This window comes from Trematomus bernacchii, unplaced genomic scaffold, assembly GCF_902827165.1.
Source record: "Trematomus bernacchii unplaced genomic scaffold, fTreBer1.1, whole genome shotgun sequence".
Taxonomy (NCBI): Eukaryota; Metazoa; Chordata; class Actinopteri; order Perciformes; family Nototheniidae; genus Trematomus; species Trematomus bernacchii.
Window position 1 is genome coordinate 2,419,280 of NW_022987727.1, and position 13,205 is coordinate 2,432,484.

Consider the following 13,205-nt stretch of genomic DNA (forward strand, 5'->3'; position numbering starts at 1 on the left):
ATAGTGCTTCACTACTTTTGTGCAGGTGTGTGTGCTGCGTCCAGTGTGGTTCAAACACCCCAGGTTTCCACTGTGAGTGGCAGAACAACTACACACACTGTGGCCCCTGTGCCAGCCTCGTCACTTGTCCAGTTTGCAGAGAGAACTTCATGGAGGAGGAGCTGCTGCTGCAGTGTCAGTACTGTGATCGGTGGGTGCTGCTCATTAGAACTACACACACACACACACACACACACACACACACACACACACTCTGATGTATTCATGAGACCGCCGCTAATGAAGACGAGCGGGGAATGGATTATTTATGTATTTTTCATATCATGAATTATTCCGTTCCATCTTTGATTCGGGGTGTGATTTGTTGAGGAAAGTTTGTGCATCAACGTGTTTCTGTGTGCCTGTGCAGATGGCTCCATGCTGTCTGTGAGAGTTTGTACACAGAGGATGAGGTGGAACAAGCTTCTGATGAAGGCTTTGCATGCACATCCTGCAGCGCATATGTTCCAAAACCTGTGGGTAAGTTCCACAACGACACTATTTAGAAACTAAGATTGGAAGAATTTGCTTTGAAAAACCCTCATAGGATATTTTCTTGTTTACTGATGACATGAATCTTTTTTTTTTCTACCTGCTTTTTGCCTTTGCTCGCTGTAGTAGAGTCAGCAATTATGGCTTCAATAAAGATCAAAGAGCCAGGTTAGTGGATTATGCTTACTAATGTTTATAATCCCAAGCACATTTCCTATGGTCATCTTTTGTTTGTTTTTCTGTTACTCACTCATATTTACAAATGTCACTTTACAGAACCCCAGTTCTACCGGTTGGAAGGTGTGTGGCTGACAGAGTCGGGCATGTCCCTGCTTCGCAGCATCTCCATGTCTCCTCTGCACAAGAGACGGCAGCGCCGCTCCCGTCTCGGGGCTCTGTGCTGTGAAGGAGGCTCTGATGGGATGGATCTGAGGGAGGGTGACGAAGGTTTGCACACTTGATTCAATGGTGTAATCAAATGTTTGTTGGGTTTGCTCCTTTTCAATGTCAGACTCAATTTATTGTTATCTTGTTTGTTAAGGATGTGGGGAGCCCATGGAATGTGAATCCAAAATGGAGAACCCTGGGAGCCCTGACAGAGAAGGAGGTGCAGACGTAGGCCCTGATGGCATGGCCGACTGCGATGGTGTCAAAGGAGGAGCAGAGGAGACTGAGGACAGCAAAAAAAGAAAGCGGAAACCTTACAGGCCTGGTAAGCTATCCAGAATTTGCCAAAAGACTTAAAACATCTACAAATGTCTTGAGTACCCACAATATATGAACAAATCATTATCTGTATTTTGCAACAGGAATTGGAGGCTTCATGGTGCGACAAAGGAAGTGTCACACACGGATGAAGAAAGAGTTCTTCGCCCAGCTTGCTGGAGAGACTACATTAGATGGACAGCCAATAGAGAGAACCATTGACGAGGGTTGGTGACAACTTTAGAATTGAATTACATCCAATACAAAAATGCAAAAATAAACACTTATGTATTCAGAAAACCCATTGATGTTTTTTTTGTAAATTCAGTTAAATTGTGAAACTGAATTGCATAATTATATGTGCAGGACCTCACCCTGACACAGATAACATCATGGATCCTAAACCAGTGGAGGGCGAGGAACAGGCCAAGAAGCGACGGGGACGGAAGAAGAGCAAACTTGAGGACATGTTTCCATCTTATCTCCAGGTTTAACTCTCTCTATGCCCACTGTTTTAAACAGTTTTTAAACTGATTTTATCCAGTGAGGTAACGTTCACCTTTGAAATGTTTGTACATTTTTCAGGAGGCTTTCTTTGGGAAGACACTTATAGACTTGGGTAAGAAAGCTGTGATGACACCTCCAGGGCAGAGGCCGGGCGCATGCCTGGTCCGACCTTCATTACCAGCACCGTCAGGGGTCAGAACTTCTGCCCCAGAGAGTAAGAACACTAACTTGACCTCTGACACCTGAAAACTGCAAATCATTTGTGGGTGTGGATGCGATGAGCACCTTTTGTGACCTTTGCGCTTCTTTTACTAGATGAAGATCGTGTGGTGAAAGAATATTTTCTTATCAAGCAAGAGGGGGGTGATGGCCCCCAGGCTCAGGCAGAAGGTGCAGGTACGTTTCTGTTTGTTTGCTGCTGGTTTATTCTTAGTGTTGTAATTGCAGGTTGGTTTAAAATTATACATTATTTTTAGGAGTTTCTGCACCGTCCTCATCACTGAAAGAACAGGCGTCAACTGATCCTCATGACTCTGATGCAGAAAAGAGTGAAGGTATTCCCACCAGAGGTTTCTTTGGTCTAACAGTATGCAACATCAATCAGTGGGGAGAATACCTGATGTAGCATCCTACCTTACATGCTGTTGTCCTTGTGTGGCAGGTCTTCCGTTAGGGGTGGAAAGTCAGGACTCTGAGCAGTTCTTCAGGAAGGTTCTGGGATCGTCAGACGGCTCCTCTTTGGGGGGCATGAAGCCCATCTTGGAGGGCAGTAAGGGAGAACTCAATCGTAGCGCTTTGCCGCAGAGAGCTCTCCTCTCAGGTGTGTACAAGGACATGTCATCAGCCAGTCTTATGAATAAACAGATACACAGACAGTATAAAACCATATCTGTTGTTTGATTGAGGATTATTTACAAAATGAATGTCTAAGTGAATTGTGGCTTGAGATTAATTTGAGCGTGCACCATCTCTAACAGGGTCCCTGCCCTCCGCTGGAATGATGGATGGTTTTCCTGGCCTCTCTCAGTCACCGTTCTTTGATATGCGGTAAGACCAATACTGCTTTTCCTAAGCATTTTATTTTACAACAATTTGTAACTGTTGCTGTAGATCGGTTTGAATTCATACACACACTTAATTCTTTACAGTGTAGTTAACACATGAAAACCTTTTCATTTACAAGACAATAACTTATCATATGGTGTACAGGGAGCGAGGAGGATTGTTCAGTCCAGATGGAAGTGAGGAAAGCGCCTGGGCCAATCCCTCTACCCCAGTAACCCCTTCCTCCCCACCGACCCCCACTGAGGGAGAAAGTGATGGGCTGTCCTACAACCAGCGCAGCCTCCAGCGGTGGGAGAAAGACGAGGAGCTGGGAGAACTCTCAACCATTTCCCCGGTGCTTTATGCCAATACCAACTTTCCCACTCTCAGACAGGACTACCCAGGTAAGAGAGGACGAAATAATAATATATACACAGTCTATAAGAGGACAAAACAGACCTTGTGCTTTTTTTAAAGTAAGTTTTATATCTCCGTTATATATTGGGCAGCTGTTAAATATTTCTCCTGTCACAGACTGGGCTAATCGCTGTAAACAAATCATGAAGGTCTGGAGGAAGGTGTCAGCTGCTGACAAGGTTCCATATCTGGTGAGTTCTGTTTTTATTGCTTTTAGTTAAATATATAATATAATTTAAAAAATATATATCTATATATCTATATCAAATCAACAATTGTTTCCTGCGGTTCTCATGTTGTGCATTTTCCCAAATGGTTATCATAGACCTTGAGTTCTTGTTATTCTGTTTGAATTGTCCCTAATGGCTTATTGTACCTTCACTTTCTATACATAAAGCCTTGAGTGAAAAATGACCAAATACAGAAATAAACGAAACTGTAACTCAAATGTTTAAGTTTCTGCTGGGTATTACTACATTTAGTAGTAAGACCATCCATATTGACATTTAAGTACAGTATATCCGCATTTAAAGGTATATTGATCACGGCTCTCAACATGGCTGACTCTTTGACAAGTAGCTAACATTGCTAACAGCAAAATACAACTTTATAGTACATTGCTGTACTATAACTTAACATTGCACATTTTTTCCATGCTGATTTATAATAATGCATGTTTTTGTTATGCATAAGTTCAAATGGCATTTATAATATTGAAACAATCTCATTACTTTTTGCAGCAAAAGGCCAAAGATAACCGAGCAGCTCAGAGGATCAACAAGGCGCAGAAGGTGACTAAAGCTGAAAAAAATCATTTTTCTTTTTCAAAGCAAATGCATGGTTTGATACCTTTTCATTCAGTCGTGGTGCATATCATTCATGCTTCCTCTGTACTCTCCTCTTCCCACAGCAGGCGGAGAGTCAGGTGTGCAGGCCTATAAAGACGGAGGGAGTGCGTGTGAAGACGGAACGGCCTAGTTTGCACCTCCAGATCCCTCCACCTTCAGGCTCTACATCCATCTCTTCCCAGCCCAGTTCTGCAGAAAGTCCATTTCCCTTCCCTCCAGATTCAGGATCCTCCTCTGTCTTTTTCTCAGACGGGCCTCTTAGGACTCCGGGTTCGGCTGAAATCCGGACAGATCCCTTGGCCAAGCTTCCTCCTCAGTCACCTCATTCTCACTCTCACCCAACCACACCGTTCCCCCATGCTGGGGCCAGCCCTTTACAGGCCTCTTCCTCAGGTTATTCCGCTTCCGGCCCACAGGGTCCTCCTCAGGGACGGCCAGCCAGTCTTGGCCCCTTTGACATGCAACCAGGAACTCCTGGAACCCCCAGACGGGCTCAGCAGGTTGACCCCTACTTCAGATCACAGCTGCAGCAGCAACAGGGTCATCTACCACAATCACAGCAAGGCTCCCAGGAGTCACTCGGACTTCCAGAAAGTCCTCATTCGAGAGGTTCAGGGCTTGGGGAGTCGCCAATATTCTCACCACCCCACAACACCCATTACGGAGACCCTTTCAGAAACCAGCAAGGGATGGGCCGGCCTGAATATGGTTCATCCCCGTCGCCTTCTGCAGTGGCTTCCTCCCCTGCAGGGCAGTACAGGGCTGATATGAGCGCCCCCTCTCCACGCTCCTCTGCTGGGAGGCCTGATCTATCCACTGGCTCTCCTGCTGGGATGCTGGACTCGGGGGATGGTTTGTTCAAGGCACCTATGACCCCACGAATGCACCAAGGGGAGGTGCATCCTGGAGCATCTCCAGGACACCCCTCTGAAGGCTACAGGCAGTCTCCTTCTCACTCTTTCTCTGACCCCCACGCCCAGTCACCACTGACTCCCAGGCCGCAGTCAGCCGACAATTGTCCTCTCGGGCTCCAGAGACATCCTGTTGCTCAACAGGAAATGTGCCCTCGAGTGCCCTCCAGCCCAAATTCACAGGGCAGCTCTCAGTCTCCCCACACTCCCGGGGGCCTCTCCAATGATGCTTACTCTGTCCATTCTCCTGCTACGCCTCGTTTCCAATCCCCGGACCCTTGTTCTCAGCCACCTTCAAGGCCACAATCTAGAGACCCTTTTGCTACTCTCCACAAACCCCCTCGCCCCCCTTCTGTTGCCCCAGAGGGAACAGCAAGTTACAAAGGCTCACCCAATCCTCACCAGCCACCTCCACTACATCCCACCAACAGTTCCATAGGGGACCCTCTCTCTGGTAAACCGTCAGCACCTCTTACTTTCAGTCGCAGCCCCAGCACGGGAGGCTTCCAAATGACCCAACAGCAGAGTCAGATGTTACAGGGTCAGCTTCAGCAACAACAGCCACAAACTCTACAGACAGACGGCTTTGGCTCCAGGGGGCCAAATCTCTCCGGATCTCAAGATCTGATGGCTGTCCGCCCTCCAGATGCACATCAGCAGCCTGGCCTGCCAGGCACTCCAGAAATACCTGACATTTCAGCAGTTCAGGACCCTGCCTTAGTCGGCCTCAGCCCCTCTGAGCTAGAGAAGCACCGACAGGTATGAACATATTAGCCATTAACAATCATGCTCTGCACTTTTCAGGTGTTTTTCTAATCAATTCTTGTTATGTTTTTGTTTTTTTCAGCGACTCAGACTACGGGAATTCTTAATCAGACAAAAACTGCAGAGAAACACCATCAGACAAGAGAAGGAGGCTGCTGCAGCGGCTGCTGCTGGCAGTGGATCCCCTGGCTGGCCTGGAGGAGAGATGGGAGCCTTTCAACAAGACAAGGCCCACAGAGCACCGCCACCTTATCCACAGGTATGCAACTTACGAATATGCTGTAGACTTAAGATACCTTTGAATGTCACTCATTTTAATTGCACCACTTTATAGCTGAGGATGTACTTTGACCTCTCTGATGTTAGTGAAAGATGGTCAGATGAGTGCCTTGCATTGTAGCTCACATCCATTAATGTGTGAGAGTGGATGTATGGCAGCAAATTCTAATGAGGTTTGGATAAAAGTGTTCTATAAACGAACAAAAGGAATGTTACATCTGCCTCTTTTTGCCATCATTACTTCCTTTAGGATCGTGTTGCTACTGGTCAGGCTTCTATGACAACAAAGATGCCTATGACTGGAGGCATGGGGGTCATTCGCCCTCCACCTACAGGAACCCCTGCCATCATGGATCCTAATGCACTAAGGTAACCACGTCAACCATGTAGATTTACAATATGCCGAATCACAATGTTTTCACTTTGTAAAAAAGAAAATTCAAGAAATCTGATATACCATGTTAAAACGTTAACATATTTTCTCTTCTGTGTGTTTCTGTCATTTAGGCAACCAGGGCCCCCCAGACCTCAGGGCATGTATGTTCGTCAACCGTTCCCTCCTCAGTGGCAGGGCCAGGCTCAAGGCCCAAGGAGGTTCCCCCAGCCCGGCATGGAGGCCATGGGCATAAGACACAATCTCAACCCTGCTGTCAACATGCAGGGTATGGAAGGCATGGGTAACCCTCACGCCATGATGCCAGGACATGGAGGAGAGACCATGCAGTCAATGGGTCAAGGGCCTCCACCACAGTTCATTGAATTGAGACACAACTCACAAAGACTACCCCTACGACCTCAGTTTATACCCCGTGTACCCCAGCCGAGACAACGGCACTTTGTCCCTCAGCAAGAGATGGCAGCATCTTTTGTTCAGCAACATCCAATGGGTCAAGCTGGTGGCATTCAAACTGACGGGGGCAGCAACTCGCATCTTAGGTTACAGCAGGGTGGACTTCCAGCTTTAATGCCTCAGTCAACAGGCCCAATAACACAGCATCCCCACCTGCAGCACCAGGCAGCTACTTCCAATACAAGCATTCCTAGCACTGAGCAGCATCATCTCCAACAACCAAGCCTGGTCACACACTCCCAGCCTGCAACAGCAGTGAGTAATGAGGAGCTGCCAGAACCTGACCTTGAAGGCCTTGGGGATGCCCCAGGGGATGGAGGTGTGGATGATGAGGATGATTTGGCTCTGGACTTGGACCCTGACAAGGGAGATGATGACTTGGACAACTTGGACAACCTGGAGACCAATGATCCACATTTAGACGACCTGCTTAACAGTGACGAGTTTGACCTGCTGGCTTACGCTGACCCTGAACTGGACCAAGGAGACCCGAAAGATGTCTTCTCAGACCAGCTCCGGTTAGTGGAAGCAGAGAGTGAAGCACCTGCATCTTCCTCTGGATCTGCACATGTTAAAGTGGAAGTAAAAGCCAAGTTGGAGCCAGGGCAGAAGTGTCTCACAACAGTTGCTGGCACTGCAAGAGGGTCTGCTACTCAACTGCCACCCTCTGCAGACATATGTGATATCTCCAAGGTCAAAATAGAGGACAGAGGTATGACTCAGATGCATCCAGGACACACTGTGGTAAAAGATGAGTTTGGAGAGGCTGTGTCAATGCTTCTTGGTGGGACCACGCCATCTTCCAAGTCTGCACAACCAGATAACCAGTCAGCTTCACTCAGTTCTGTTCGGTTAGGGGGACTTCAGTACCCCCTCCCAGGACAAGCTGGTGGATTGCCTTTTCCTTCAGCTGCTTCACATTCAAATATGAATGATGATCCACTGGGTCTGCCTGATGTAGGTGGACAGCACTCCCCTGCTGTAGATTTGGCAAAGGTAGAGAGCTCTTTAGATGGTGAGCTGCCCCTTCTTATACAGGATCTGCTGGAGCATGAGAAGAAAGAACTACAGAAGCAGCAGCAACAACAACAACAACAGCAGCAGCAACAACAACAACAACAACAACAGCAGCAGCAGCAGCAGCAACAACAACAACAACAACAGCAGCAGCAGCAGCAGCAGCATCTCAGCTCCCTCCACCAGGGAGGCATGGCGCCTCATTTTCCTGGCATCTCAAGTCAACAACAGCCGCACCCTCAGACTCCGGGCCAGATAATGCTGCCACACCACCATCGTCCACCACCACAGGGAATGATGGCTCAGCCAGGGATGGTACCCCGTGCCCCGCACATGATGCAGCAACAACAACAACAACAACAACAGCAGCAGCAGCAGCAGCAGCAGCAGCAGCAGCAAAGACTTATGGGAGCTGGAATAGCCCCTCCCATGATCATGGCCCAGCAGCAAGCCATGGTGAGGATGGGGCAGCCGGGGATCCACCCGGGTGTCGGTCATCAACCGCAGCCGCAGCCTGGGGTTAAACTGCCTCTGGCCAACAACTTCTTCCCAGATAAAGGTAAGCTCAAAGCCTTATGACATAATGCAGCAATGGACATGGCCTTAATAATTATTTGAATAGTTCACGTTATATTGACATACATGATTTTTGACAAGAATGTCACCAACATTTTTACCAATAAGATGCCAAAATAAACTGAAGGGTCTTCCCTCCCATACATTTTTTTTTTAATTGCACAGACATTGAACACTGTTTTTTTTATTTAGCATTTTGTTTTTAATTTGTTTCTAAAAGATTTACTTGCTAGATGTACTTACTATACGATCATTTCATCATGCTTAGTGGCATAAAAGGGCTAAAATCACATTAACATCGTTCATCTGAATTATTTCTGGGATCAAATATCTTCCATCCATGTCACTGTATCATCAGACCTTTTTCCTATTTTATTGCAGATTTGGACAAATTTGCTACCGATGACATCATGGATCCAATTGCCAAGGCAAAGATGGTGGCCCTTAAGGGTATCAAGAGAGTGTTGGCACAGGATCCAATGGCTGTTCCCCCTGGCATTAACAGGTATTTTTTTTAACTTTAATTTGTTCGGTAGATTTTTGGGGGGCCTTACGTTTGATTCTGTTTGATTTTAATAAACAATTTTAAGTTGATTTTGAATAAAAACAAACATTTAAATGAAAAAGACAGAAATGTGTAAAAAAAAAAAAAAAAATCTTCAATATTGAAAGATTACTAGTTTGAGTAGGATGTCCCGTGTTGTGCGAGTGACTATCCCTGTAGAAGAGTTGCAGATAAAGCATGTTGTTTTATCTTAAAACTGTTCTCCACTCCTAATTTTAAAAGAGAGTGAATTGGTATGTAGCAGTATCAAAGTTTAACTGTCCTATCTTATTCAATATAACAAAACACTCATGGTGATGAAAACATCTTGATAATTTTAACGGTTTCGATCAATGATTTGGAAACAACTTTCCATCCCAGACAATTGTTTGGTATGTTGCAGTTATAGTTGTATGTTTTATGTTTTGATTCCTCTTCAGGCAACAAGTGTCTCTGCTTGCTCAGAGGCTGTCCTCTGCCCCCGGCACAGATCCAAATCAGCCTACACTTGTACCTCCAAAGGTATGCTGTCAGGCTTGTCAAAATGTATTGATTAACTTTTATTTTCACTCTTATGTAGCTTAATAAATGTTTGTTTGTGTTTAGGAGGGAGAAACAAGTGATCCTACCGTGTCGAGACCTAACCCGCCTCAGTTTGTGCAAGGAATCATCAGTACGTTCTACCCTTACTGCCGATAAAAATACATTTAATAATTTGAAAAAGGTTATATTGCCGTTTCCTCTTTTGTGGTTGTCTTAACTTAATCTTTCTGTTACAGATGATGCAGAACAGCACCAATATGAAGAATGGCTTCTGCACACCCAGCAGTTACTCCAAATGCAGTTAAAATTCTTGGAGGAACAGATTGGAGTTCACCGCAAATCACGCAAAGCACTGTGTGCTAAGCAACGCACTGCTAAGAAAGCTGGCAGGGAGTTTGCTGAGGCAGATGCAGAGAAACTAAAGTTGGTAACAGAAGAGCAGAGCAAAATTCAAAAACAGCTTGACCAGGTGTGTAGATTTTATATTAACAGTTTATGTATAAGTATAAAAAGGCGTCCACAGAAACGGCACATGGCATCTAGATTTGCAAAATGATATATGTTCATAATTGTTCCAGGTACGCAAGCAGCAGAAGGAGCACACCAATCTCATTGCAGAGTACAGAAGCAAACAGCAGCAGCATCAACAAAGCTCAGGTATTCTTACCCCAGGTCATTCTGCACAGGCGGCCCCTCCTCACATGTTTCCCAAGATGCCTGGCCAGATGATGATTGGCCAACAGGGAACACCAGTAATGGGCCAACACCCTGGTGTGATGCCCCAAGGTGGAATGCCTGTCAGGATGCCTCAGGGGCAGCCTTTTGTTGGTGGAGCCCAACCCCAGCTTCCTGCAGCCATGGGAGCCAGCGTTGCCAGGGCCCCTGGTCCACCTGGTGCTCCAACAGGATTCTTCCCACAGGGGCCTGGAATTCAAGGTGCAGACCCCAGGCTTCTCCAAGAAAGACAGCTTCAACATAGGATGCAAATGGCAAAGCTCCAGCAGCAACAGCAGCAACAACAGGTGATGATGGGGCAGCAACCGATGCCACACCCAAATCAACCGCCTGGCTTAGTCCCCCAGCCACCGCCCGGCATGATGGGGAACCCACTTATGGCCCAACAGCAAGCAAACCCTCAACAGGGAATGCTAGTCAACCAGGCCAATCAGCAGAGTATGGTGCATGTCCCACAAGGAATGGTTGGAGGCCAGTCTGTGGCTCCACTTCCACAGAACCTCGCAGGAGGCCAGCCTATGAACCATGCTCAAGCCATGATGGCAGTTCAACCAGGGATTATGGGAAACCCCACTGTTGCACCATCACAGCAACAGAGGCCTCAGCTGGTGGTGGGTCAGCAGGGAATGGTTGGTTCTCCGGGTCATCCTGTGCTCAGGGGTCCCCAGACCCAATTGACTCCACAACAACAGAGCATACTGGCCCAACGCATGGCTGCATCTCAGCAACAACAACAACAACAGCAGCAGCAGCAACATGTTGCAAAGAATATGGCACACCTTCAGCAGCAGCAGATGGCACAGCAAAGACAAACACAGTTGATCAGTCAGTCCAGCCAAGAGCAAGGAGTTCTCTCCCAACCCTCTACCCCACAGATGGGCTCCTCGCCTTCAGCAGGAAGTATCACACCCCAGCCACAAGCAGCTACTGATAACCAAAACTCAGGCCCCAAAGAGGGTGGGATCCTCAGCCCTGATTCAAGAACGCCACCACAGCATAGTGGACCCTCAACACCCAATCAGATGTCCCACCTAGGCTCTGCAAATGATCATCAGAATGACTTGGGACGACAGCAGTTACAACAGCAGCAGCAGCAACAGCAGCAACAGCAACAGCAGCAACAGCAGCAACAGCAGCAACAGCAGCAACAGCAACAGCAACAGCAGCAGCAGCAGCAGCAGCAAAACCAGATGTATATGGCTCAGCAGCAACAATTAAATCCCCAGTCTGCCCCTGAGCAACAAACAGGCTTGGTTGAAAATCAACAAGCTGTTGTGCTTCAGCAACATCAGCAACAACATCCTCTCACTCTCCAGAGGCAAGGGTCCCTCGGTGTTGACAAGCCTATGATGATGACCATAAAGGAGGAAGTCAAACCAATTGAATTCTTGGCTCATCAGCAACAACAGCAAGCAGGTCAAAATGCCATGCAGCAATCACAAGACCCCAACCTCCAGCAGCAGATCATAGGCCAGAACCATCCTGGCCAGCCACAGCCTGTTGTGATGGGTCATAATCCACAACAACAACAACAACAACAACAACAAGCCCTCATGGCCCAGCAGCAAAAGCAACAGGCCATGATGGGCATGATGAGAGCCCAGCAGCAAGGGATGATAGCGCAGAGGCCTGTGGGTCCACCTGGACAGATCCGCACCCCATCAACATCCAGGCCATAATTGCTCAGAATCCCCAGCTTCGTAATCTTCCTCCAAACCAGCAGATTCAGCACATCCAGGCCATGATTGCCCAGAGGCAGCTCCAACAGGGACAGATGTTGCGGATGTCCATGGGACAAGGTCAGTTAAGGCCTAACATGCCACAGGGACAGATGCCACAGGGACAGATGCCACAGGTTGTGCAGCAGATGCCATATGGAGCCATGGGGAAACCAGGAGCAGTGGGCCCTCAGCAACAACCGGGCATGGTGGGTCAACAACCTGCTGTGGCTCCCCAAATGCAGCAAGGGATGATGGTCCCCGGGCAACAACAGCAACAGGTGGGAGAGATGATGCAGCAACATATGATGAGAGGCCAGGTGCCAGTGCCGCCTTCCCCATTGGACCAGGGCCGTATGGTAAGACCAACATCTCCACGTCAGCCAATAGCCAACTCTCCTGGGCATCCATTTAATCCAGCTATGGGGATGCGTCCACCCACTCCCAACCAGAACCAACAAGCAATGATGGCAGCTGCAGCAGGCCGCATGCCGGGTTCTCCATCCCATGCATACTCACCTAGAGGGCCCTTCGGCATGAGCCCAGCCCACCCGGCCTCACCTCACTCATCGCATGTTTCCTCACCTTCTATAGCTGACAGTAGGGCTGGAAGGGGGAGTCCGTACAGCCACGTCAAGGCATCTCCACTCAGGTCACCTGGAGCCAAGAGTCCACTCGATTGTCCAGGAATGAAAATGGAAGCTCAGATATCAGGCAATGAAATGTCTCACCCAGGCTCAGTTATTCCCAACGGTCCACAGAAAGTCATGAATATTCAGCAACATGTGCAGCAGGTCTCAGAGAGCCACGGTCCTCACACACAACATGGCTCTAGAGTAGGAGAGATATACAAGATGACCCTACAGAACATTAAACAGGAGCCAAGGGAGTTTCATTGTGATGGTGCGCCAGAGGCTCATTCTGGGGCTATAAAGAGAGAGGCAACGGGGGAGGCAGTTACTTCTGCTAACAACACCTGCTTCATCAATGCTGGAGATCCTGGGAGTCAAGGCCCTCGCCCTGAAACTGGACAGCAACTACTTCAGAAACTCCTGAGAACCAAGAACCTTCAGCTTGGTGCCCAAAGGCCCTCTGAAGGAATCCACAATGAAATAAATGGCCACATTAACAGTAAACTAGCAATGCTGGAGCAAAAACTTCAAGGAACTCCACGAAATATGGAGGTATGTTTTTCTTGAATGCTTTCTTTTTTGC

General features: G+C 47.7%; 1 protein-coding gene across 1 annotated transcript in view; it reads left to right on the top strand.

Annotated features, from left to right (window-relative positions):
* Positions 1–13,205, top strand: part of kmt2d (lysine (K)-specific methyltransferase 2D) — a 31,482-nt gene that overhangs the window by 8,579 nt on the left and 9,698 nt on the right. Inside the window, 25 exon segments of the mRNA XM_034145057.1 lie at positions 26–190; positions 410–519; positions 658–699; positions 808–978; positions 1,073–1,243; positions 1,341–1,463; positions 1,603–1,724; positions 1,822–1,957; positions 2,059–2,139; positions 2,220–2,297; positions 2,405–2,563; positions 2,721–2,790; positions 2,953–3,191; positions 3,322–3,395; positions 3,945–3,995; positions 4,115–5,722; positions 5,811–5,987; positions 6,258–6,376; positions 6,515–8,433; positions 8,832–8,955; positions 9,435–9,516; positions 9,601–9,667; positions 9,774–10,006; positions 10,116–11,931; positions 11,934–13,174. Coding sequence (XP_034000948.1) covers positions 26–190; positions 410–519; positions 658–699; positions 808–978; positions 1,073–1,243; positions 1,341–1,463; positions 1,603–1,724; positions 1,822–1,957; positions 2,059–2,139; positions 2,220–2,297; positions 2,405–2,563; positions 2,721–2,790; positions 2,953–3,191; positions 3,322–3,395; positions 3,945–3,995; positions 4,115–5,722; positions 5,811–5,987; positions 6,258–6,376; positions 6,515–8,433; positions 8,832–8,955; positions 9,435–9,516; positions 9,601–9,667; positions 9,774–10,006; positions 10,116–11,931; positions 11,934–13,174 — 9,178 coding nt within the window.